This window comes from Erpetoichthys calabaricus, chromosome 16 (genome assembly GCF_900747795.2).
Source record: "Erpetoichthys calabaricus chromosome 16, fErpCal1.3, whole genome shotgun sequence".
NCBI classification, from domain to species: domain Eukaryota; kingdom Metazoa; phylum Chordata; class Cladistia; order Polypteriformes; family Polypteridae; genus Erpetoichthys; species Erpetoichthys calabaricus.
In genome coordinates this window covers 56,014,785-56,042,394 of record NC_041409.2, presented here as the reverse complement: position 1 = coordinate 56,042,394, position 27,610 = coordinate 56,014,785, and the positions used below count along the sequence as shown (strand labels likewise).

The following is a 27,610-nucleotide window of genomic DNA, read 5'->3' as shown; positions in this document are numbered from 1 at the left end:
TCAGAATGAAAAGAGTTTGCATTTACCTTTTTAATAAAAGGCGAGCTTTTAAGCCTGAGAAATCACCCCATAAATGCACACGTTTAATTGCACATGTGTTAATATGTATGCTTACACACTATTAAAAGACACTCAACAAGTACACAGTATTAAAAGACAGTCAACAATTAACGTCATTTACCTTCGTTCCCGCGTTTGACTTGTGCTGTAAATCTCTTCCTCGTTTTCAGTTCACGTGATTATGTAGGAGGCGTAATACGTGATGACGCGATACGTGACTCTGCCTCCTCCATTAGAGTATATGGACAAAAAACAGGTTCCAGTTATGACCATTACACATAGAATTTCGAAATGAAACCTGCCTAACTTTTGTAAGTATGCTGTAAGGAATGAGCCTGCCAAATTTCAGCCTTCTACCTACATGGGAAGTTGGAGAATTAGTGATGAATGAGTCAGTCGAACAGGTTCCAGTTATGACCATTACGCGTAGAATTTCGAAATAAAACCTGCCTAACTTTTGTAAGTAAGCTGTAAGGAATGAGCCTGCCAAATTTCAGACTTCTACCTACACGGGAAGTTGGAGAATTAGTGATGAGTGAGTCAGTCAAACAGGTTCCAGTTATGACCATTACGCGTAGAATTTCGAAATAAAACCTGCCTAACTTTTGTAAGTAAGCTGTAAGGAATGAGCCTGCCAAATTTCAGACTTCTACCTACACGGGAAGTTGGAGAATTAGTGATGAGTGAGTCAGTCAAACAGGTTCCAGTTATGACCATTACGCATAGAATTTCAAAATAAAACCTGCCTAACTTTTGTAAGTAAGCTGTAAGGAATGAGCCTGCCAAATTTCAGACTTCTACCTACACGGGAAGTTGGAGAATTAGTGATGAGTCAGTCAGTCAGTCAGTCAGTCAGTCAGTCAGTGAGTCAGTGAGGGCTTTGCCTTTTATTAGTATAGATAAAAAAGGTCTGTCAATTTCTGTCACTATGATTTTGTTACTGTTTCTTGAGGATCTGAACGAATCACTCCCACGAGACGACTCGTTCTTCCCGAGTCACATTAAAGATTCGTTCAAAATGAACGAATCGTTCAAGAACGACCCATCACTAGCTGACAGTCTTTCACACAACAACTCACATTCTTCTGGTGTTTGAAGCTTGATTTTGGTCTCGGTCTACAGCTTATGTCATGACACATGCAATGTGATCCATGATTTTGACATCCAGCTTTACAGCATCCCCGGGGCTGGACTTACACACCTCCTCACGGTCACTAAGGAAATGGAAGCGAGCATCCCATGACAGGAAATATGAGCAGAGTACATGCAGCATTGCTGACTTGGATTGATACCCAGCATCAGGAAAGCCACAACGGCACATCCGCAATATGCCAATGACACACATCAACTGAGGGACACAAAATGGAGGCAGGACTAACATTCTTCTGCAGCTTTACACACCACTCCTAAAACAAAGTCATGAACACTGTTTGCCCAAAAAACAACAGCATCTGTGACCTTTCCTTGACATTGGCCTTAAAGCGGCCACCATTTCACTGAAGACGATTGACAAGGAATAAGATAGCAAAACACTGCAGCACCTAACAAAGTGAAAGATCAGGTAAGACACTGTCACTCATACTAAAATGATCAATTCAATAGGAAATGCAAGAATATAGGATTCAAAACACATACACAGTTATCATCAGTTTCTTGTCTTTTATGTCCATGTAAGCCTGTATTGATAATCCCCCAACACAGTGCATACAAGTTCAAATGAGTTCAGGACAAAAAAAAAACAAACATCACCCACACATACGCACGCCTGACAGTTTCAATAACTTTTCATATATACAGCTGAGTAGATGAAACGTTTAGGCAAACACCTTCATTGCCTACAAATACAGACATCTTTCCTCATTTCTTTACAAAAGTACTGGATTTAATTATGCACATAGCAGTTACACCCAATCATATACTGTGGAATTAAAGAGGACACCCAGACCTGGCTCCAGCCTATTTTTAGCTTAGACTGATATACCAGTGATTCCAGCAAAAGTGACTCAGCAAAAAACTTACAAGTTCACTTCACAAAAACAGTCCCTAAACTATGCTGTTTCTCAACCACTCAACCACACATTTGATCCAGCAACTTCTTATTCTTATGTAGCTATTCCCATTTTTATATGAGGTTGCTATTGAATAGAATTCTCTAATAGACATTTTGGCATGATTTTTATGGCTGGATACATTTACTGACACCAACACATGTATTTAATCTTCATAACCCCTTTCCTGCCCCTTTATATTCAAACTTGTGGCAGTCCTGATGCGAAGACTGCAATTTCCACCACACTCTTTGGCAGGCAATTTCATCAATTTCAATCAACAGTTTCACTACAAGCACCGGCAAAATTATGATCTCGTCATAGATTGTAGCTTCTGTGTTTTTTTCTTTCCTCAACCACTTTGTGATAACAGTTTCATTCCCTTGCTAGATTACAGCTGTTATCTTACAATATACCATTTTCTCTCATCGTGGGCTTGTTTAGCCACATTGCATTTACTCTAGACACTTTGTTCCCTTTATTTTCATCTACATCATTTTCAGAGCAATGTATGAGTCCAAAACAGGGTTATGTAGTGTTGCCAATCATTACTTATGGTAATGTTAAATTTGACACTAGCAATGGTACCTATCAAAGGCAGGTAATAGAATAATTAAAAAATACTTGCTGTCTCTTGCCCTATGTGTACGTTCAGTGTGTTTACTTTGTATTTGATACCTCTCTTCACCAGTGCTCCCTTTCTTGAGCGCATTCCCTTAAAACCTGCTTCACAGACTGTCTTTAGTTTTGAAGCACCTTTCTTTGCCCATGCAGGTCTAACAAAAGTGAACCCCTTTTAGTATCTGGGCTTGATGTTCAAAGCAAAAGAGGGATGTGAAACAAGGAATAAGGAAGTGAGTTAAGGTCAGGATGGATAAAATGAAAGAAAAAGGGAGGAACATTAAAAAAATCAAAGATTATTAGAAAGAGTTAATTGTATGTTGTATAAGAGAATAGCTGAACCAATGGTGATGTGTGGCTGTAAACCGAAAGGAGGAAGAGAAGCTAATTATCAGAAGAGAATGTGCATGTTGAAAATGGCTTTTGGGAGACTCTAAAATAAAGGAAAACAAATGAGAAAGTCTGCAAAATTGCAGGTTTAGAAGTATTATGGAGAAATATGTGGAAAGACGCATGAGATAGTTTGGACACGTTGTATGCAGTAGGGATGATGACCTGACTGGAAATGCATGGCTGGTGTTGGTGGAGGGAAGAGGATTGAGAGAATGGTAGAGAGTTGGGAGCAGTGATTTGGTAGCAAGAGATTTGAAGGTGCTGGGTCGATGGCAGAAAATGCTACAGACAGGGAAAATTGAAACAGAGGATCTGGAAAAAGTTGTGAAGGGGTTTCAAGTAAAAGAAGAAAACCTTGGTTCATGTAGAATTAAAACTTTATTATAACCTGTGTTGACTTGCAATGGTTTTGGTAAAAGTACTTAGTCACCAAGCTAGAATCTATGAGAGTGCTAAATTCTTTCCTTTCCTTTCTTTCCTTTTTCTTCATATAAATTGAATATAGTGCAGCAACTTAAAAAATGGAAGAGGCAAAGGTGCAAAGTAAAAGAAAGGCTACTGTAATTATACTGACCTTCATGGTTGTTAAAATGAACGTTGCAGGCAATTTGCTATACGCCTCAGAAGACTTCAAGATACATAACAAAAAACAATAAATGTTTTAAGCATTGAAACAATGCCTTCATGTGTGCTATACTATTATAATCTGTTATGAAGGAATTATAATTTGTAGAAAATGGTACAGTAAATAAGAGTACAGAAAAATGTTATTGATGAATATAATGATAACATAATACAGAGCATCAGTAATTTCTCCAATTTTAATAATATTATAGTTGCAACAAAAATCTTTGCATGTGCACTTCAAAAAACCTTCACTGTCAGTATGGAAGCTGCATGTTATACATGTGTTTCTATGCAGTTTAGAAAGGTAAGAATAGGTGATTATGGAATCAAATCAAGAGAAAACATTTAAACAATCACTACCATTGGTTATGTATGGAAATATGATGTTCTAGTTATAAGTAAGATGAGTTCTGAGCCTGTGTGAAGCATCTTTTAGGAAATGATCAAGGACTAGAGTGGAACCAGAACTTCAGATTAAATAGAGGTGAAGGAGAATGGAGGTTGATAAAGGCCAAAATGAATGTGCACTCTGAACTGGTATTGAACTGTAAAGATAAAATATGAAGATTCAAAGACATGAATATTTGAAATGAAGCTGTTTAACTGGATAAGTCGTTGTTAAGATGTCTAGTTAAGAAATGCAATGACGCCATGCAGTAATGTGACAAACATGTAAAGATTCAGTGATACAGTATGTATTTGAATTGTATTACAGATGCTTCCTACATTTCTGAAGTTTGGTTAGAACCTTACTCACAACTATCTTTTGACCTTCTTACTTATTTACAGAGATCAGTCTTAACTTCATGAGGATGCAGTGTTCTTAATGGTATGCATTAATTTAAGTTTTTTTGACTTATCATGTGATTTGATCGAGAAATATTACAAATTTGTATTTCAGGTGAGATTTGTACAGTTCAAGGCAGACATAATAGACAAATCCACTGTCAAACTTGACACTTCCATCTGCAACACAGCATGAGGTGAACTACGACGATTAAAAGGCATTTCATGTTATTTCTAAATGTTAGTAATAGTAACAAAAGACATTCCAGTGTTGAATTGCAGGGGAGAATTGCCTAGCTTAGTACTGGTAGCAAATCTCAAGTGGCTTTTAATTTTGTTCTAAGATCAGACTGTCAAAACCAAATTTTCACACAGAGTTTCTAAAACACTAAGACCATTTTCCATTGTAGGAACCATACATTCTTTACATCAAAAGATAGCTCTGCCAATATTTTAGTAAGCCCAAATACAGTAAATGCATATTTACTTACTAAGTGTTAATCAAATTAGATGCTAACAGTATCTTGAGAGGGATCTTCGTGACATTTATTCTTTATCCTTGTGTTCTACAAGTGGTCAATGTGCCAAATACAGGTCTTGTCTTCATTGCTGTCTATAATTCCATTTTTTTCTTTGATCTACTGTTTTTTGTTAATGTCTGTAAATGTGCACATTTTATGTTAAACCATCCGTCTCATTTGAAATTAATTTATACTTTAAATTTGATGTGTGTGTCACTTACAATGGGTTTTCACCTGTTTAAACATTGATGATTTAAAAATTTGTTTACCTAGTTTCCCACTCCTAAACCAAGATGACCAGGCATAGAGTATATAGAGTTCCACCTTGACAATTTTCTCATGCTCACTTACAAACTCTTGTGTGCTGTGTCTCTTAAGCAATTTCTTTATTTTTTCCTATTTTTTATTATGTATGTTTTTTTGCCACAAGAAAGCTTTGGCTCCAAAGCTGAAGGTTGTGATGGTTGGGGAAAGGTATTTTGAGGTAGACTTTTTCTTTATGGTGTTTTATTTTTTGAAATTGAATTTGTAAATTTGCAATACAATTTTATCTTTCACAATTATGGCTACAAAGTCTAGTTATATTGATAACTGATCTGCCAGAGTATATTTAATGTTTCAGCACTCTCTGCTTATTACCAAAAACAGCTAGTAGAAGGTCTGTAATAATTAAAAAATAATAACAATGATGCATTTTTTAAACAAATAATTTTCAAAAAAATGAGAACACTCAAGAAAATCAAAACATAAATACGTTTTATTCATTTTTTTCTCCACTTTTTGAAAACACAGTGGTTTATAAGCTCTCTTTTAAACACTTCACACGAAAGTCTTTAGGCTTTAAAGTTATTTTGAATTATTTAGTATCCTTTGTTGTTAATTCTGTATCAGGAAGTAACCTTGGATGGGACAGCAGTCAATGATATCCATGCTCGAGTCAAGAAATTTGCAGATGTCAGTCAAGCTAATGTGCACATCTTTGTAAGTTCTACTGTGCATGGGCATAGGAGAAAATTGGAAACTGGAGCTTGAGTCCATAGGGCAGTGCAACTGCTTGTATACCAAATTGAAACTGGAAAAAAAAAAATAGCATTCTTAGTTACATTGTGTTGTGCAAAAGCAAAAGTAGTTCTAATTTGTTTTCCTCTGTAGTTTAATTTACAGTAAAAACAATCATGTATTTATTATTATAAGCGACATTTTATTACGCTAATTTTCACAACTAACCTAAAGTGCTCATGATTAAGCAGAAGCACTGCTTATGTTATCAACAAGCCTTTTATATTTTCCAGCAAGGCTCCTTTTCTCTAATTGCCTAAGTCTCCTAAATGTACACCATGTTAAATTTGTTTTAGAAACAAAGGATAGTAGAACAGATCCAGTGTTTTTAACCGTTTTTTTATAAAGCACTTTTTGCAGAGAGAATAACAAAGCATTGTATACCATAGAAAACAATTAAAACACACAGTTACAAACAATGAAAAGTAAAATTAAACTAACATTTCAACAAATGAACCATAAATGGAAGAGCCAAAATGGCTACCCATATGAAGTTAAGGTATTGAAATGTGCCAAAGGACAGTTCTGATTTCATAATTTATTCTCACAAACATTTACAGGTGCACTGTCCATCTTCACTGGCTGTATCACATACTGGTCTGTTACCAGCCCAGCCCATGACTGTAAATTCTGTAGAGGGTGGTGAAAGCGGCACAGAATATTATTGACACCCAGCTGTCTTCTGTTCTTGACATACACAACATTCACTGCACTACACTCAGAAAGACAAACAGGAATACCGAAGACCTCAGCCATCCTGGATAGTTGCTTTTCTCATTCCTTTTATCTGGCAAACAGTTCAGGACCTCTGGCATTGACACCAGTAGATTCAAGGACAGTTTTCTAGCCACAATTCGTAAGCCAGTCATGGCAGTCATGGTAAGAAATATTGTTTTTTAGTGAGTGTGCATATCTTTTAATTGTTCCGAGGAGGCATGAAAGTAAGAATGTCATACTATGTACAAATGACAATAAACCCAAACTTAAAATATTCTTTGAAGATATTTTTGAAGCAAAATATTTGTTTAAATATGTGTGTAAAGTTTGGTGCATATATTTTATGGTTAATGCAAACATTGATCTTTCAAATTAACTTCCAAGAAAAAATGAAGAGGAATAAAAATTAGGCATAGAATCATGTCAAATCAAAATTACCCTTCCTTGCATTTAAGCGCTATTCTAAAGCTAAGGCTTACTTCTTTGATCATGTTTTATATATGTTTCTTATTTTAAGTTGAGTAGACAGTATGTAGGAAATTCTTGCAGTAACCTCTATCTCCTCCCTAAAATGCTATTTCTTACAATGTATGAGTTGGGAATTTGGTCAGTATTTTAACTGAAGAAACCTATGCTTGAACGTATAGATTAGATATTTGAATAGTTTTCTAATTATATTGATTTTTCTAAAAACAATGTTTACACAGCTGTTTACAGAATATTTTTTGTGCTAATGTTTATAAAACATAGATTGTAGCAGAATTATATAAATATAGTGAAGCATTTTTGCTTAAATCAATTCCAATTAATGTAGGCACAGAGCAACAAAAAATGAATAAGTAACATATTTGTGATACCTGTTGTTTGTTATTCCTTTATATTGAAAATCACTTATAAAAAATAATAGGAATATTTATTTTTATTTGGTTTCATAACAACTTGATTCCTAAATTTATTTGGGTAAATGGATGTTACCTGTATTGCAAATTACATAATAGATTGAATGAAACACTGAGACCACTGAGATATGTAAAGGCTGCTTATGAATAAATTGCTAAGTAAAGTCTGGGTATGCTGGGATATCCATAATTCAGTATAGGAAAATAATAAAGAAGTTTATATCTTCAAAAAAGTTTATATCTTTAAATCTTTGACTCTGAGCACCGTTTCTGCACATTTTCTGTGCTTAATATATCACTTTCATTTCAAATCATAACTTTTTCAAATCTTATCCTTATAATATATCCATAAGTTTGGAGTGCATGCTGATTTTCAACTTAATCACCCTTCATAACAACAACACCAACAATTTGTTTTTATGTAGCCCAAAATCACACAAAGAATGCCTCAATGGGCTTCGACAAGCCATGATTAATTGACAGCCCCCCAACCTTGACTCTTTAAGAAGGCAAGAAAAAACTCTCAAAAAACCTTGCAGAAAAAACAGAATAAATTTTGGGAAGAGTAATTCAAATGGAAACCCCACCCTTCCAAGTAGGTTGGGTGTGGAGTAAGCATCAAAAAATATGGTAAATTTAAGAAAGAAAACTGAATGCAAGTAGGCTTCTTCTCAGAGCTAAATGGCTGTTGTAGTTATTGGTTTCATCTAAAGTACGTATGTGAAGAAACTTACAATACAGTATACTGTATTGTTTAGTTGTAGGTCTGTGATGGTGGGAGCTGGAAAGGGTTTGCAGATCTTTTAATTGAAGACTTATAAAAGAGAACAATAGAAGAGCCTTGTTATATTTATCAATAAAATGCTACATTTCAGTGTGTTTTAAAGCAAAGTAGCATACCTGAATAAAAGACCTTTCTCAGTAATGCTAAATCTAAAATCCTAAACTTTTACCTTATATAGACTTTTATTTTCATATGCTGAAAAAGAAAACTCCTTAGTAGCCCCTTAATTAAACAATCTTTTAACTTGGAACATACTGTATTTTTGGGCCTAGTGCAGTTTAAAAGAAAATTGCGCAAAAGGAAATAAAGGACATGATTAAGGAATGTAAGGCAATATATATAAAGACAAACTAGAATTATTCTTTTAGGAAGGTAAGTGGTGGAAATTCAAAGTGATTGAGATACTTTGATTTAAATGTGCCAGCTTGCTTGCCGTCAGTCTTGGGATATGCTGTATTTGTATGTAAAGTAAACTAAACAAAATTAGTCAGTCTAAAAAAGAAGAAATTATCACAGTTTGAACATGTGGCACCAGGCAAAGCTTGAGGCTTAGATTCTATCCATGCTAAACTTCATAAGCATGCATAGATCAGTTGTTAGAAGCTGTTTCAATGTTGAAGAAGTTCCTTGCTGAAAGAAATGATTACTGATAATCCCAATGCCTGGTAACAAGTGATCAAAGGAAATGAGTGACCTATACCCAGTTGCTCTTGAATATTAAAACCCCTTCAACAAGATGATACATCTTATTTATAACTACGTCATCATGCAAGAGATGTTGAGGAGATGCTGATATAAAACAGAAGGCCTTTGGGTTAATTCAAAACTTATTTTTGATTGCACACTTTTACAGAAAATCACAGCCAAGCAGTAAGATTTAATTCTATTCTTCCACTTTTAAAAATCTATGAACACAACCTTACAAATTACCAGTAAAATCATGTACATAAAGGAGTGACAAGCTTCATTGCTTAGTTTCACATATTTTAAATATGCTAATAATACAGCAATGATGTGATTTTTAAAATTGAGCCCTTTGAATCAAGGATATTTTAACATTGAGAGGTAAATTTTCATTAAATGGTGCTCTAACAACTTTCTCTAGATTAATCCAAGGAAAGCAAAACAGAATGTCATCAAGTTCAGAAGGAAAGAGACATTAGTTCTACCTTCACAAATAATGAGAGAATTGGTTGAGCAAGTCACATCCTACAGATATTTAGGAATCCAGTCTCTTGAGCCGCTAACATTTTATTTTGAGTGTGCCATGACAAAAGTTAGGAAGTTTGCTATTTTCTTACCTCACTGTCACCTGCAAGTGTTTTGTGCATGTGTTTTACAGTGTTTTTCTCCTTTGTTCTGATGTATGTTTTTGGAAACTTGTACTAACGATAAACTAATGCATAAATAAAACATAAGCAGAGTGACTGGGTTTTGTCACATGTGTTTGGAATAGCTAACTGTTTCATAAGATCTTTATTGGTCCTTCTCATTATCTAAACCAGTAGTTTTCAACCTTTTCACATGTGGACCAGCTGAAGTATGAGAAACTCTTTGTGGAATGTGTAAATGGAAATTGGATTTATTATATTTATTAGCATTAGATTCAGGCAGCTCTTTTAGTTCCTCTTGGAGTTTCTAGTGTGCAGAATTACTAACACAGGATTGGAAAGAAGGAGGGGGGTTTGATCCCCCTTGAGGTTTCATCCATCCAGATTGAGTTGCATTAGATCAGAGACAAGTGCGGTATCCCTTCTGAAGTACCGAGTGTCCACATTTACTAACAATTCAACAATGACCAAAGAATGTCATGGACCAGCAGTTGGGAAGGACAGGGCTGTATGATTTTTGCTGATCAGCAAAAATAGTTTTAAGACTGGTGCTGGTTTGTTGTTTTAGGACTGCCTGGGTATTCCGCTAGAAGGTCTAGAGAAAATTGATAGATTCCAAAGTGAGCCCAGTGCTGTGTGCAAAACTAGTAAGAAGGAAGGAAAATGAGGATGATGATGTAGATATTTAGCACCTGCCACCTGTAAATGCTGTCCCTTTGGATCCTATGCATGTCACTTGTGTTTTTTTTTTGGGCACAACCCAAATCATCTCCATTATAGTGGAAACAATGATGGACAAAGAAGTATGAAAAATATCATATCATTAATGCACATATTTAAATTATCATTGTTGTTTTTATCTTACTGAATGCTTTCAATTCATTTGATTTTTTTTATTGTATAGTTGTAATGCACAACGTCCTTAGAAATAAGCAATATCTCTACTTAAACAGTGAGGCAAATCACTGAACTCCTTTTAATAGTGTGGTTGTAATTGAAGGCCCCAGGTATACTTCTTTATAATAATTTTAAAGTTATGCTAAAAATGTTAGTTTATGAAAACAGAATGTCTATATTTAATTTAAATAAAGTAAATAATAAGAACAATAAGAGCTTTGTGAATACTACATACATTATTAATGTAAAGGTGACCTTTTTCATTTTTTTTTCTAAACATATGAAATCATATGTTTTGTCTCCATATATCAAATTAGATTGTTCTGTAATTTTTGTACATTGAAGTACATTTATTTTTAAGCTCCCATTTAGGAGTTTCAGCAACCTTTTTTATAAAATCAAAATAAATCAGAGTATTGCTGGATTCAGTTAACCTTGATATTGTTATCTGTAGTACCTCTTGTATTAAAAATGATAAGAAGCGATGGAATTAGGCCTAGACACTTACAAGAAAGTTAGTTAGACTAACCCAGACCCTAAAATGAATAACGTATTAAAATGTTGTTTTCATAATTAACTGCTGTATGCAAAGAAAAAAAACAAAGTAACCTGAATTTGTATTTTATATGTAATTTTAGTAATGTATGAAATTTTCCTGAAAGTTCCTAGTCATTGTACTAAAGATCTTTTCTTAATAATAATTTAACCAGAATCCTTGCTCAGACATTTACAGGTGTAAACAAAACAGAGGCCAGGAGTTAATTTCTAATTACGCATTAAGTCTGGAAGTGATTTGAATGTCACACTCATTAAGGCCAGTAACTTTATAACCCACCTAAGATGTAAAGGTTTATAAAATTTAATGTTTTCATTCCAACTATATGTAAAAGTACAGATTTTTAACTTTCTTGTGATATATAATATTTTTGTGAATTTCTAGCCGGTATGTAAATAAATGATACCACAGGAAAGCTAATCTATGAAAAATCTTTATAGAAATGTCAAATAAAAGAGTCCCATTTTGTGCTGATTGCCTGTTGTCCCTCTTGACTTGCCGTACATGAAGTTTGGCCATCTTCTGCCTACACGCCTCATTCACTCTCCACTCTTGGCTCTGAGAGTAGTGTATGTTGTGAACAGCGTTGTATAAAATAAAGTTTGATTGTTAATATCTCAAACTGTTCTAAAATATGAAATGTTTATATTTTTGTATCAGAAGAAAGTTTGTCAAAATATTTTAAGAAACGTTTTGATTTTTTTTCTTACACAGTTTAGCTCTACATCCTGAGCGTGTACTGGTAGCAACTGGTCAAGTTGGGAAGGAGCCCTATATCTGTGTATGGGATTCCTACACGGTCCAGACGGTGTCCATTCTGAAAGACATCCACACACATGGGATAGCCTGTTTAGCCTTTGATCTGGAAGGACAGGTATGTGCTTAGTGTTTAATGAGATTTCCAATTGTCTTTAGCCAGTTAGCCTTTGACTTCATACACTATATAGATAAACATATAATATACAATGATAAGTTTAGAAAATATGTAGTGGAGCCACTATGTATAAGACGTGAGGTCCATCTTTCTTGTTTTGCTTCCATGGAGTCTGATCCATTACAGTTCCAGAGGGGGCATGGATAGTTTACTTCACAATCCATGACTTCTGCACTTTGAATCTCACCACTCCAATTAATGCCACAACTGGGCAGATTAAAAGTCATTTGGTTCGGGGAGCAACACAGTATAACTTCTAAAAAATAGATTTCATTTTTCATTTGACCTTTAAGCAGAAGTAGGGATAAATACACTATAAATCACAAAGTGTTAAAGAATATGATTATGATACTTAGGTCATACTATTTCATATGATGCTACAGAATCCAAAACTGGGGTGTTGTAAGGTTAATTCCCTTTATCCATCTCTACTGCTCAAGAGCTCAAGAGTGAAACAGTACAAAGCTGCCATTCAGTATTTTGTTTGGTCTACAACTGAACAACGATCCTTAGTAATTTAACAGAATCTAGAAAAAAAATCCTTAGATAGGAGAAGAGCTGGTATGTTTTTGGATGTTCATACCTCAGATTAGAAAAAATTCAGCCATCCCCTGTGGGTTAGCACAAAAGTGTACACTTCATGGACCAGAAGCCCATGAACGGTTGCTTCCTGCTATGAGACTTTTGCTGCTGGGATAGGAACCTACATCTTGTGACTCAAGAGTTACAGTAAGCTGGATATCTTGTCCTGTACTGGGAACTTTGGACGGAGGTGTGTTGCTTACAGTTCTTATAGCTACAGTCATGAGAACCCAGCCCTGTGCAATCAAAGTCAGCGAGCAAAACTGGTGCTTCATTGATACTGCTTTCATTCCAAAGCAGCTCACTGTATGTTAAACAAGAAGAAAGGGGGTGAAACTCTTTCCCATGTAGGCTTTATTACACCATTGTATAAAACAAATAAAACAATAATAAAGCAATACCTAACACCCCCATCTTCAACAGACTTTTGTGCAAGGGTAAAAAGAATCCACCGTAATTCTGAAACCAGTTTTGATACATTTTAGTTTACATTGTTTACACTAGATCTTGTTTATATTAAACATTTGAAATATTTTACACCTGAAATTATTTATGAGGAATTTTGCAAACAACACTATTAGGCAACTTTCAAAAAGTCATTTCTTTTTTCAGCCCTTTCGTCCTTGATACATTATAGAGTTTAAGTAAGTGTGGAATAATGTAAACAAATAAACTCGGTGGATTCATTTTTCAAAAACTTGCAAAAGAAACAGCAATTATAGTGAATGGTCAAATTGCTTTTTACATTTTGTTTGTTGAAGAATTTGTTTATGAGTTCAGATGATACGATACTGATAAAAAAATGGGCAATTAAATTTTAAGGAAGAAATTAATACAGTGGTTGGATTTTGATATCATCCTTTAATGAAACACAAGAGAAACCAGAATAATGGTAACAAATTTTATAAGACATTAAAATCAAAAGATAGCATATTCCTCCTCCTCCTCTTGTTGAGAACTGAAAAAATATTTCTTATTATCTAGGAAGGTGCCTGTATTGCTTTTAAAACGCAAACGTCTAGACCATACATGTTTTTACTGTAATCCATCTTTCAGTAACACAGCTCCAAGGTAAGCTACTGTGATGGAGAAATTGCTCCTGTACTGATCTCTGTAGGAGTCCGACATGCATCCAGTTTGTGCTCTGAATTACCGGTAGTGCCAAATAACACGATGTTCGAGCTGTTGATAGATGAAGCTACACTACCTACTCAACAGTGCACTGCTTACAATGATAGGAAAGCCACTAGCAGTCTTTTGTCAAAAACATATGAATCTAATAGTAGAATATACAAAAGTCCTTTAAGCTAACCCAAGGTTTAATGCCATGTCTAGGTGCTCTTGGGTTGCTCATTGGTCAGATTTATTAAAACCTCTCCAGTGCTGCATATCCCTGTCACAGATTTAATGTATAATTTAAATAAAGTGATGGTTTTGAAATTTTATTTTATATGTTCAACTCACTTCATAAATTCAATTTCTTTAAATACTGGTGCTATCTGCCATCATGTTTTGGCCAAATCATTAAATCAGCTTTTTGTTTCAATTGTTTCTTTTTTGCAGTGTTTAGTGTCTGTCGGTTTGGATTCTAAAAACATGATCTGTGTATGGGACTGGAGACGAGGAAAAGTGCTGGCCACGGCACCAGGTCACACAGATAGGGTAACATGACGTTCAGTTTCTGTCTTACTTTACAAATTAAATATTGATTGAATGTCTTACTTAAATTGGTATTATGTCATTCAGAATGGACTAAGAATTCCTGGAGGGTAAAGATAAATAGGTTAAGGGATATTGATTCCAGGAACTTAAGGCATTTTTTTTGATAAAGTGCTTAATTAAAAGCAAACACATAGAACAGCCCTAATTTTTCATGCCAGTCACATTTAGACAAGCCAAAGGAAGTTTGAAAAAAACAAAAAGCTTGCAGCACTTAAGCAATTTAGAGCAATTAGAAATAAGTGACAAAAATTCATGATGTGATCATTTTGCCAAATAAATTAAAATTATTTCACTTTTCTTAAGTAATTGAAAACATATTTTGCAAATCATCATTTTAAAAATGATTACTGTTGTTACATAATACAAAAATGTACTCAACCATTTGATTGCTGTTTAGACATTCATTTATGTCACTTCATTAATGCTCTTTCAATACAGTTCTAACACGTTTCATCCCTTATATCCATTTTTAATGAAATTAAGAAAAGATGGGTGGATTATTTCCTACATATACTGAGTGCCACAATATAGCAGTTATGAGCTATATGACATCACATGGGATTTATTCCTAGAGTAGTCACTGATTTCTCATGAGTCTTCCTGTAGGTATTCATGCCCCTCTGCCCCCCCATCTCAAGAACGGCTCGTTAGATTAACTTTTAGCTAATAAAATATATGAAATAGGTGCATGCATGATGCCTTGCAACCACTGCTTCAGTGTTTAGAAATACATTTCTATACTCATGGAGCAAAGTAGTTACTCTTTTCTGTGTTCCGCGGTTTTACATAGTAGGACAAAACCAAATATCATCTAGTTCTCACCAAATCATAAATCTAACATAAGCCTAACCTAACAAACAATAACCGTCAGATTTTACTTTGTCAAGGAAAAGCACACCTGCATGAGCCATGTGTGAAAAAGTAAGCACGCCACAATACTAGTAGCTTGTAAAAGCAACTGTACCTGCATTAATTTAAAGTAATTGTTTTCTAAATGGGTCTCATGCATGATATTTGTTAAATTTTGGCTCCCTCCTTCTTACCAAACTGCTTCGGTTCATTGATGTTTGAGGGTTTTTTTGATGCAAATCTCTGGTAAGGTCCTGCCACAGCATCACAATGGGTCTAATTTCTAGACTTTCTTTTTTTTACATTCAAAAACCCTGATTCTTTTTTTACCTCTCTTTTGCACAATCTAATTTCAAATAAACTTTAGCTGTGGGACGTAGGTGAGTTGTCTATTATTATCTAATATGTAAAGCTGAATTCCCATTTGGCCATTGAATAGTCAAGGATTGCCGTAAAGTGAAGTATTGAAGCTTGTAGAGGAAATTCTTGCCTGATAGTTATATATATGGCTAGATCAGGCTATCCTGGCCCCTGATATGACTTTATGATGGGGGTTTAAAACCTTATCCAGCCAGATACATAATAAGCATAAAGTTTAATGGTAAGGTGGTGGAAGGCTTACTTGCAGGGAAGCAGAGTCAAAGACAGAGGAAGGGAGGTGAGGCTCAGCACTTTGCTGTTGTATCAAGATTTGGGTCTGAAGGTAAGATGGAAAGAGCATATCCAGGAAAGTATACAAGGATAACAGAGATTTCTTTCTCATTTTCATTGCTTTCATACTTTATATTTTCCTTTGTTTCATCTTTTTGATTTTTGTGTTTGTATAAAAAAAAAGCATTCCTTTTGAATTCATGTTGATCTCGACTTGTGTTTTTGTGCTATTACAAAGGAGATATCTCTACAGAACATTATCTTTATTTGTAATATACGTACATGCATGAAAATATATACACAAACATAATCTGCATTGACTTTTTTAACTTATGTAGAATCTTGGTTGCAGGGATAACTGGAGCCTCTGGGTAGCAAGACCACAGCTCCTTGTGGTTACATCTTTTCTTGTAACCCCTGATACAGAAGTAATGTCTTAGGCAAAATTTTAATAGTCCCACTGTCGGATTGTTTTTCCCATTAACTAAGGGATACAGTTGTGGGAGTGAATTTGGTCCAGTGTAGAATGGAGAAATAGGTTATACGCAAGTGTGAGCAACTTTTTATGGTGGTGGGGTCAGTGTAACACAGGATTAGTTGGCACCTACCCATGCCAGGAGGTATATTCAGGTTCAACCAAGCCTGTTAGGGGTCTGATACCTGCTCTGTAATTGTATTAGATTGTTTGGCTTTCTGTTTTTAAAATCCTCTATTTCTTGTATTTCACTAATATGCAATACATGGTATCTTCAATCAATCATTTTTGCTGGTGTCTTTATGTCACATGACCTTTTGCATTTCACTGTTTCACTAGGAGCTAGCTTTTGGATTGTCTCCAAACAAGCATATGATTTTGTTGATATAAAAAAATGTAACTGTGATTAATTTCGAATTGGTTTGTTTATATCATTCTGTAGTATATATTCTCTTCCTATAGCCTGAATATCACTGGTTTGTTAATAACTTTTACATTTGTTAGTACAAATAAACTATGCAAAATTGATAATTAATGTTAATGTACACTTTCATTTTGATCACCGGTATTCCTTTAATATTGTTGAAACATTTAAAATTATATTTTTGTGTTATTTCACAGATATTTGATATATCCTGGGATTTGTATCAACCTAGCAAGCTTGTAAGTTGTGGAGTGAAGCATATCAAGGTATTGTACAGTTTACATTTGTCCACAGACAGCTCAAATGAATATGTCACAAAGTCCTAGAATATTATCATTTAATATCTCACCAGTCTACTTCATTTGTATATATGGTCAATATAATGGCAGGCCTAGGTAGGAAAAAATAGAAAAAGGCTAATATTCTGCTTATAATCCAATAGTGTAAATAAAGTATTAATGCTTATTGAAAAACATGTCAACTGTTGATGAGAGAATGGAGCAACAAAATTTCTGCACTTTGTTCATCCTGCCATTCTTACACATGTCACATTTTTCTAATTTAGCACATCATAGTCATAACACTGTATTATGTAAATCTTGTATTTCTTGTACTACAAAACTTTATTATACACAATATTTTTTCCAAAGTGACTTTTTATTTATCTACAAATATGTAGTATTTAATAGTTGATGATGTGTTTTCATTATCAACAAGCAGATTAAATGGTTATAACAGTTTGATAATATTCTCATTGAACTGTTAAACAGTCACACCCTTCATAATGGGACATAAAGACTAGGTAACTCTAGAGAGATGGGAAACAAGGATAATTGTAAGAGAAAGAAATTGAAGCAGCAGGAAGGCTGACCATCTAACAAAGGAATGCTTTCAGTGACAAAGTAACTCTGAGAAAGGTGATCTGAATAATGCAACGGGTGCAACTCAATTAAATGAATGTAGTCTTTGAATATTTGAGATGATCTGAAGGGAGAAACTAAAAAAAAAGAACACTCATGTCATAGAAATACTTATTACAGTGTGTGAAATTCTGAAATGTCATCATTCCTACTAATTACTTAAAAAAAATAATCATAGTCCCTAGGTGAAAGTGATTACTTAAATACTTTACAGTGTCAGCCAACCAAACAACAAATCAGCAAGAAATGTTATCGCATTTTTTAATCCATCAGCCTTAGTATTTATTAAGATAAACTACAAATACAGCGAAGAAACAATAGAAACATTTTTAAAATTAAAAATGTTTAAGAATGATATGACACTAAAGTGTATTGTAATTACTCTGTTGGTTTCCAGCATTGTAGCTTTGATGTTTCCTTCTTTAAAGTTGTCACTTCCCGTCTTACATTTAATCCACCTGTTCACTGCCTAAAGGAGCTTCTCCCACTAGCTACAGCCCTAGGGACCTGGTCAGTCAGCATTTTTGAATTATAAGCACTGAATCATAACAAATATCTAAGTATTTTACAAAAAAAGAAACCTTTTTCAATACATTAAAAGCATTGAGTGGACAGGGTTTTTGTCTATCATGCTGATGTAATTGGAGCACGCAAATGAAATATTATTGTGAACTTTTTAAAATAAAAAATAACATAGTATGTAATCTAAAAATTTTAGCAATAAAGTATCATAATAATAATAATAATAATAATATTTAGAACTAGACAACCTGCTAACTGCGGGGTTCTGAATGTTTTTGGCTGTTAATCTATTGTTTCCTTTCTCTTTTTTGGTTTTGAATCATTTTCCTTATATAGCAGAAAACACAATTTTCACATCACAGGATAGCAGAGAATATCCTGGATACATTTTTCTAAAAAGAGCCAAGATACTGTGATATTTTATTTAACAATGAACATTTTCAATTTGGCTCTTAAAACAATTAGGTTTTAGGTAGGTGGTTTATTCTTTTGAGTGGTGGGTCTAATTAGGAATTCATATCTGAAATCTGTTTTTATTTAACAAGTAAACCTGCAGTATGCAAGAAACAGTGTAACTTATTTTTGGGCTCACTTTACGTATCTGAAAAAATATAAATGGCAGAAGGAGGCAAAATGTGGAAAGTGAGACTATAATCATACTTTTAAAATGTGTCAATAAAGATGTTGCAGAACCCAAGGACCCTAAAATTTTGAGTTGAGGTAATTTTTATTTAATTGGGTTATCAAGAAGAGTTAAAATTGTAACAAGCTGATTACTCCAAGGAAGGAGATAGGAAGAAAATATTTCATTTTCAAAGTTTAAAATGGTAGTTGGTTTAGATGGAAACAGAATGTTCATTAGAAATAATGAGCTGTATATGTAAAGGCATGAAAAATAAAATGGCTTAAACCCACAAAACACTACCTCATTCACACACTCCCAACAACCTTCTCCCCAAAGGCATATATGAATAGATTATTTTGTGTAGCAGTAATAGGATTAGCAATGTATATAATCCTCAGAATATGACAAAGTACCATTTAATGTTGTAAATAAAGTATATACTCTGCAATGCTATCATTTCACTGGGTTGATCCGAGTTTCCCAGAAACCAAAAGGGACTCAAGGATCACTTAACAGGGCCCAGGTACATTAAGGCCATTTCCTTCCACCTTGACTGTCATTGAGTGATGCTGAAGAAACTAAACATCTGTTGCACATAATGTGCTGCAGGAACACAAAACACTAAGAATCTTTCTTCTATTAATGACACTTAAATATCTTAGGGCATATTATGTTGAACAGATAATCATAATTGCTGCATGTTGTCAAGAAAGAGGCCTGTCTTTAAAAATAAAAAAGACAGGCTCCACAATAGACCAGTTAAGATAAGAACAAGTTGAAAAGGAGGTTGTATGGTATCAAAACTGAAATTTAAATTTAACACATTGATTTTTTCTATGTTCTTTTCTGTAGGAACGCACCTATGTGAACATACTATAGTTAATTAGTGTAAGCCCCAACTGAAGTCTCTGTTAGTGTAGGAGTTGTTGACTGATTTGAGTAGAGTTGCCTCTGCTCACAACTTACCTCAATGAAATTAAAACCTGGATGGAATATAGCTCTTAAAAATTAAACTGTAATAAAACCGAAGTCATCTTAAGAACACAAACTTCTTGTCAATAACCCTTGCTAATAATCTCATCAGATTTTCTTCTTCTGATACGAATCTTGGTGCCATTTTTGATTCATCCCTTTCTTACTCTGCCCACATTCATCATATTAGAAAACTTTCTTACTTCCACCTTCATAACATATTAATTACATGGTCGCTCATTCCTCTTCTTTTTCAATGCTGAGAAACTTTTCTGTGCGTTTTATGACAATCCACAGCAACTACTGTAATGGCTTACTGGTAGGTGTCACTTCTAATCTTTTATTAGAGCTCCAGTTGGTTCAAAACTCAGCTGCAAGAGTCCCTACACAGATGTACAGTAGTGAGCACATAACAACCACCTCCATCTTTCCTGGCTCCCTGTGTCTTACAGGACAGAGTATAAAATTCTATGACTAATCTATAAAGCTTTAAATGACCTAGCACTGGGCTACATCTATAACCTGCTCCATCACTATGCTCCTGTCCTCTCATTAAAGTCCATCGATTATGGCAATCTTGTTGTGACCCAAACTAACCTGCGCTCTGTGGGTGACAGAGCCTTTAGCTCCACTGCACCCAGACTTTGGAACAACCTCCCTACATGAAAACACATTAGATGAGGAAGGTGTTTATCTTACCCTGACTTTCTCACCCTTCTTTCAGTTTACCTTCTCTGTTCAGGTGCCCAGTATGATTTGTGTTTGTACTGCAAATTATGTTATTCAGGGTTTCCTTGCAGTACTTGTATTTTGCATTTTATTCTGGTTGGTTATTGTACAGTATTTCAATGTTTTGTATATCCTATTTTTATCTTTATTTAGTATTTATGCAAATATTATTTGTATTCAATATTGTAAACTGTATGCATGTTGTTCTTTCTGAATTTCTATGAAGTGCTTTGAGCATGCAAAAGGCACTATAGAAATAAAAAGAATTATTATTATTATTACTACTGTTATTAATACAGACGTGAAACAAATATAAAATAGTAAAATAGAAACAGGTAAAATATGTACATTGAAGATCTCAAAAATGCAAAAGATAAAGGTAACTCTAGAATACAGGTTGGACCAGCATCACAGGACTACTAATTTAAACTTGAAATTCTCACATTTAGGCCTGTGAAAAAATATCAGTTCTTCAAGAGTGTAAGTTGGCTTATGGGTGCATTGTGGAGAACACTTCTATGTGTGGATTGGCGATAAAGAAGGTTAAAAAAACAACAACAAAATCACACACAGTGTGTAGTGTGGTGTTCTGTCTTACAAACTATTCTCAATCAGACCATTCATTTGTTGCTCTTCTGTTGCCTTGTAAAAACCAGGGTGACAAAGCATGACACACAGCATGTCAGAAATCAGTATTACAGGTTTTAGCAGTGGAAAAAGCCTTTTGTATTAGTACAGCGCTGTGTGTTTTTGACTGGCTTTATCTTTACACATGTCTGTTACATTTGTCAATGAAAGGCGCTGGTTACTGTGCATGTATCTGGACTGTTTCTATGCCAACGATATAATCTTGTGTTTTGAAAACCACTCAGGTGCAAACATCTTCAGTACCACCAGAAAGCTAACACTTGTAAATGCAGCCTACCTCAGAGTTCAGCCCCAAAAAAGAAGTATTTACTCATGAGGGAGCTCATTTCTTACTGTTCCTGGACAACAGACATTGTACTTGACAATGCCATCTTACCTTTACTAACATGAAAAACATGAATTCACAAGCAGGAATTATCAACTTTTAAACTACCTTGGGAATAAGCAGATCAGCAGTGCTGTGTCAGGAAGTGTCTTCTTTCATTTTTCCGTTGTTTGATTTTGAGCTGGTAGTCCTTGCTGGATTTCAGTAGTTTAGGTATTTATATGGACACATTTACATTTAAATTTATGTATACACATTGAAACACTAAACTGCTCATATTTAAATAACATGGAGGATTCAAGAAAAATGGCATCAGAAATAAAAAACAATTTTGAACCTCCTAAATATTTTTCTTTCAGTTTTCAGCAGATAGCAGTATACTAGCTGTTCACTATTTCTGTCTGATTTTTGTTTTAAAGGTGCCAGAAGAACTAAGAATAAGACACTGAGTAGCTTAATGCTTCAGGTTTATTAATACTATAATTTTACTAAAGTAATATAAGTTTGCATATTTGAAATACAAACAAGCGTGCTTTCTGAAATTTCCTTGTGATAATTATGGTAATTATGGTCACAGCATGAGGGTTTCTGTCCCATCCTGTCTGGTAGCAGTCTTATCAAAGAAGGGCAAAACGGCAGTATTGCTGTAAGAAGAGTGTAAGAAATGTATAACAGAAATTTGTAATTAATGGATATTATATAGCTACTGAATGGGTTGCTTTTTTAAGAGGGCTTTGTAGAAAAGGCTCTATAAATAATGATGACTGATTACTTGAAAGCTTTTCCTGTTCTAAATAGTGTAGAAAAACATACAATTTTAAATGAATGTTAACTAGGATAAAATTGACAGTTTTTTATACAATCATCTGTTTTAAAAATGGTTAGGCATTTGGCAGTTTGTTATATTGCACAGTCATACACAAATTAGCAATGTGTACTTGTGAATACTGTGGACACCATGTTATGTAGTTAAAGTCTATCCTAATGCAGTAGGAATATTTTGGTTACAGTATATTGACAATGTTATCATTAATTTTTAGTGAAAGATGCTCTCCAAAAATTGTTGGATGCCTTTATGTATTTGTTCATACACTGGAAAGTTAAAATTAGATATACAGTAGTACAAATTATTGGTGCATTAGCATGCATTTGAGAAGGAAAAAAAGCTACAATTTATTCCCTAGCTTAAAACTGGATAAACTGCCTTTTTTCTATAGTGCAATTATTAATACACTGATTACATTTGGCATAAAAGAATATGCTATTTTTGTATTACTTGACTCCTGCTCCCGATTTAGCTTTGCTCATATAGCAACTGAGGCTGAAAAAATGGTTTGTCAGAAGAAATAATGTATGTCTTCAAGAAATATTGTAGTGAATATAAAATGTTTTATTAGTATGTTTAATGTTTTATTTCTAAATTAATACCCTAAAATAATGACAGCTATTTATATTAACATAATATTTTCATATTATTACATAATAAAATGTACCAGAACCAAAAATGTAAAAAAAATCACAATAAGCACAGTGTTGTAATGTCAATTTTGCAGATTAGCCCAGGAACAGGTGTGGCTACTTTATTGTCTTGGAAAGTCCCTGGATCCATCATTGAACTTTCACTGCTTGTTTTGGCTCTTTACAGTATGTGGAATCTGCTGACAAGGACATGCTTACAACAAGGCCATGTTGATTTCATGTTCATGCTGGAGGAGGTGTTAGTTGAGGCCATTAGGGGGTGCTCACTCTGTGGTCTGTGTGTGGATCCCAAAGCCCCAGTGCAGTGACAGGGACAGTGTGCTGTAAATATGGCACTGTCCTTCAGATGAGATGTAAAACTGAGGTCCTGACTCTCTGTTGGTCATTAAAGATCCATGGGCATCGAAAAGAGTAGGGTTTTTCCCAGTGTCCTGGTTAAATTGTCCATCACTGCCTGGTCACTCTGTCCCTCTAATCATCCCCTGCCTCTAACTGGCTAACTGTCTAATGGCTAATGTGTGGTGAACATACTGGTGTAATAATGGCTACCATTGCATCACCCACCATCCACTGGTGGTGGTTGAAGCAGTTCCCATCTGTCTATGTTAAGCTCTTTGGGTAAAGAAAAGCACTATATAAATTTAACTAATTATTAATTATTATTATTAAGTTGCTCCAGCGTATGCTGCCATATAGGAGACAGGAATATTTGAAGCACTGCTTCTCTCTGCATCTGTTTCACTGTTATTTGATTTCAGTGCTACAGCAGCTGGTCAGATAATAAAAGACTGGCTGTTTTAGTGTGGCTCTTCTCTGTTTTTTATTCCTTTCATGACCTTCATAATACTAGAAAGCAGCAATTTCATTAATAACTTGTATGTGAATAATTGCACAAACAATTTATTATGTTTAACATAATCTTTGTTAAAGTAATGCTTCTAAAAGTGAACATGCCCATAATGAAATAACACTTGGAACTTTTGCTGTGTTGCTTTAGAATAGAATAGAATGCCTTTTATTGTCACTTTACACATGTACAATGAGATTAAAAGCAGCTCCTTCAGTGCAGACATATACAGTATGTAGAACACAACAAGTAAATAAACAAATAAACAAATGGTGCAAAAAGTTGCAAAAAAAAGTTCTGCGACGCTATATACAAATGGAAAGAATAATAACTAAATCGAGTTATTGCACATTATTTAAATACTGGAAAGAATAAATAACTATTGCCTTATTGGGTTATTGCACATAATTTAAATATTGCACAATAATGATGATCATGTGCAGTGAGTAGTGGATGTTGGACCCTGAGAGTAATGATATTGTACAGTATACAGATATTACACAGTTATTATCAGTACCATTTAGATATTGGATATTGTATGTGTGAGTTTAGAATGGTTATGGCTTTTGGGAAAAAACTGTTCTTGAGTCTGTTTGTCCTTGTTGTGATGCACCTGTAGCGCCTCTCTGAGGGCAGCAGGTCAAACAGATCAGAGCCAGGGTGAGAGCTGTCCTTAATGATGTTTTTTGCACTGCTGAGGCAGCGGGAGATGTAAATGTCCTTCAAGGAGGGGAGAGGGCAGCCGATGATCTTCTGTGCTGCCTTTACTACTCGCTGAAACCTCTCCCTGTCTGCCATGGTGCAGCTGCCGTACCATATTGTGATACAGTACGTCATCAGGCTCTCGATGGATGAGCGGTAGAATGTCAGTAGCAGTTTGGAGTCCAGGTTGTGCTTTCTGAGGACCCTCAGGAAGTGTAACCGCTGCTGAGCCTTCTTGATGACTGCTGTGATGTTGTCTGTCCAGGAGATGTCAGCGGAGATAAGGACGCCAAGAAACCGGAAGGTATGGACCCTCTCCACACACTCGCCGTTGATGTAGAGGGGGGCTAGGTCGGTGCTGTGCCTCCTGAAGTCGACAATGATCTCCTTGGTTTTTCTGGTGTTCAGAGCCAGATTGTTCTTTGAACACCAGGCTGCCAACTTCAGGACCTCCTCTCTGTAAGCTGCCTCGTCTCCCTTTGAGATGAGTCCGACCACTGTGGTGTCATCAGCAAACTTGACGATGAGGTTGTTGTTGTGGGCCGGACTGCAGTCGTGGGTGTAGAGACAGTACAGAAGGGGGCTCAGCACACAGCCTTGCGGGGTACCGGTATTTAGTGTGCGAATGGAGGAGTGGTGGGGGCCGAGTCTCACAGTCTGGAGCCGGTTGGTAAGAAAGTCTTTTATCCAGACACATGTGAGAGGGGGGAGGCCAAGAGTGACCAGTTTGGTGATGAGAATGTCAGGAATGATTGTATTAAAAGCTGAGCTGTAATCCACAAACAGCATCCGGACATAGCTCTGCTGCTGCTCCAGATGGCTCAGCACAGAGTGGAGAGCTACAGCAATGGCGTCTTCTGTGGATCTGTTCGTGCGATGTGCGAATTGGTAGGGATCGAAGTCATGGGGGAGATAGTCCTTGATGTGCTGGAGAACCAGTCTCTCGAAGCACTTCATGATTATCAGAGTGAGGGCCACAGGGCGATAATCATTTAGGCTGGTGATGGGAGACTTCTTCGGCACTGGAATGATTGTGGCTGATTTAAGGCAGGATGGAATGACTGCCTGGGCTAGGGAGAGGTTGAAGATTTTGGTAAAGATAAAGGTGAGCTGGTGGGCACATGCTCTGGGCACCCTACCAGGCACTCCATCTGGGCCGGCAGCCTTCTTGGGGTTCACTGCCAGGAGCACCCGTCTGACATCGTGCCCATGCAACTTTAGTCAGACTAATGGCTGTTGGCTGCTGATTATCAGAACCCATTACTCTTACTGTACACTAGAGTTAGTGTGTTGAAAATAAAAATCTAAAATAACCTCACTTCACTTTCTATAATTTGGCATACCAGTTTTTTAGTGTTTTTTTTATTTTTTTGTACATGATTCTATTTGGAGTGGAACTTCGAAATTTTAATAATTAAAATATTGGTCTAGGTTTAGCTACAAAATAGTGTAGTGCAACTACCTTAGAGTTCCCAGGCTTCCATGCTTGTCTGTATGGGGCTGTCTGGTAACTACAGTTTTTTCCTTCTTCTTAAACACATATATGTTCAGCTAATTGGCAGAACTGTATAGGTTCTATACTGTATGACTATAAAGTCAGGGTGTGTGTGTGTGATGGATTATCATCTCATCTAGGGATGATTTTTGTGTTGCACCAGATACAACTGGAATAAAGTTAAAAAATACAAAAACTTGTAGCTGAAAAAGTGGATTCAGGAAGTAGATGAATGGCTGAATGCATTGAATTGACTACCTCAGTGGTATGTGGAATATTCTTAATAAAATGGATGATTAAATGAATGACCGTAATATATTTTTAAGATATTACTTCAAGAAAATAGTTATTATTCAAAATTTCAGAGAAGTTAAATTGATGGAACCCGTGAGCTGCCCCTCCTAATTCCTGGGCTTTTCCCTTAAAACCATGTGACATCTGCTAGCAAATAGCACAATACTGTCCTTAGATTAACACATTTGGTAATATGTATTTTATATTTATTTTACTGAAAGCATAAAATATTAATTTCTAAAGTTTTACATTAGATCAATAATAAACATGACCAATATTTCATAACCTAGTCATTAAATAAAGGTTCAGCTGCGTTGGCATACATTACTATGTACACATTCCTCTCTTTCATCTGTCTGTCTATTTACTGAAACCTTTTTCAGAGGAAGTCTCAGAGACCCTTCCTTTTAGTATAGGTAGGAGGAGGAGTAGTAAGCTTGCAAACGTTTGAAGGGAAAAAGACAATAACATTTTGACTTGAAATTCACTGATCTCTGAAGAAGTCAAAATTGCATTGGTTGGTTAAGAACCAATGTACTAGACCAGTGCTTCGCAAACTCAGTCCTGGGGACCCACTGTGGCTACAGTTTTTTGTTCCAACCAGCTTCTGTTTTTAAATGGACCCCGGGGCTAATTAAGTGAACTGTTATTTCCCAAGTTCTGTGTTTTGGGAACAATGTAGAAATTAGAAAACTACTGTTAGTTTGGTAAAAAAAAATGTACCAGGCAATTATATAGTAATAATGTATTTTTTTTTCTTTTTAACAATAGTTTCATCTTGATTTTCATTCTACTTTTCCAGGTTCTTCATATTGTTTAATTAATCCATTATTTAATAATTAGTGGGACTGACGCTAAAGTAGTTACAGCCTTTCATGATTCAGTGTTGTTTGCCTGGGTGTCTGCTCTGCTCGTTTTGAATTGTCATTAATAAGATACAACAAAGTGGGAAATCTACACAGAGAAAGGGCAAAATATAATGAAATCAACAAAAGTGTGTTAAGCATTTAAATCTATAGCAAAGGCAGAAATATTTATAAATGTCTCTAAATTTAAAAATCATGCTGCTGTGCTTTTCTGAATGTAGAATAAGAGAAAAAAATAACAGCTAATGAA

At 35.2% G+C, this 27,610-nt stretch overlaps 1 protein-coding gene across 4 annotated transcripts in view; it reads left to right on the top strand.

The window, feature by feature from the left end:
• The window catches only part of eml5 (EMAP like 5), a 253,615-nt gene that overhangs the window by 92,857 nt on the left and 133,148 nt on the right, over nucleotides 1-27,610 (top strand). For all 4 annotated transcript variants that reach the window (XM_051919880.1, XM_051919879.1, XM_051919882.1 and 1 more), the window contains exons 2-4: nucleotides 12,014-12,173; nucleotides 14,379-14,477; nucleotides 17,134-17,202. In XM_051919880.1, coding sequence (XP_051775840.1) covers nucleotides 12,014-12,173; nucleotides 14,379-14,477; nucleotides 17,134-17,202 — 328 coding nt within the window. The remainder of the gene's footprint in view (nucleotides 1-12,013; nucleotides 12,174-14,378; nucleotides 14,478-17,133; nucleotides 17,203-27,610) is intronic.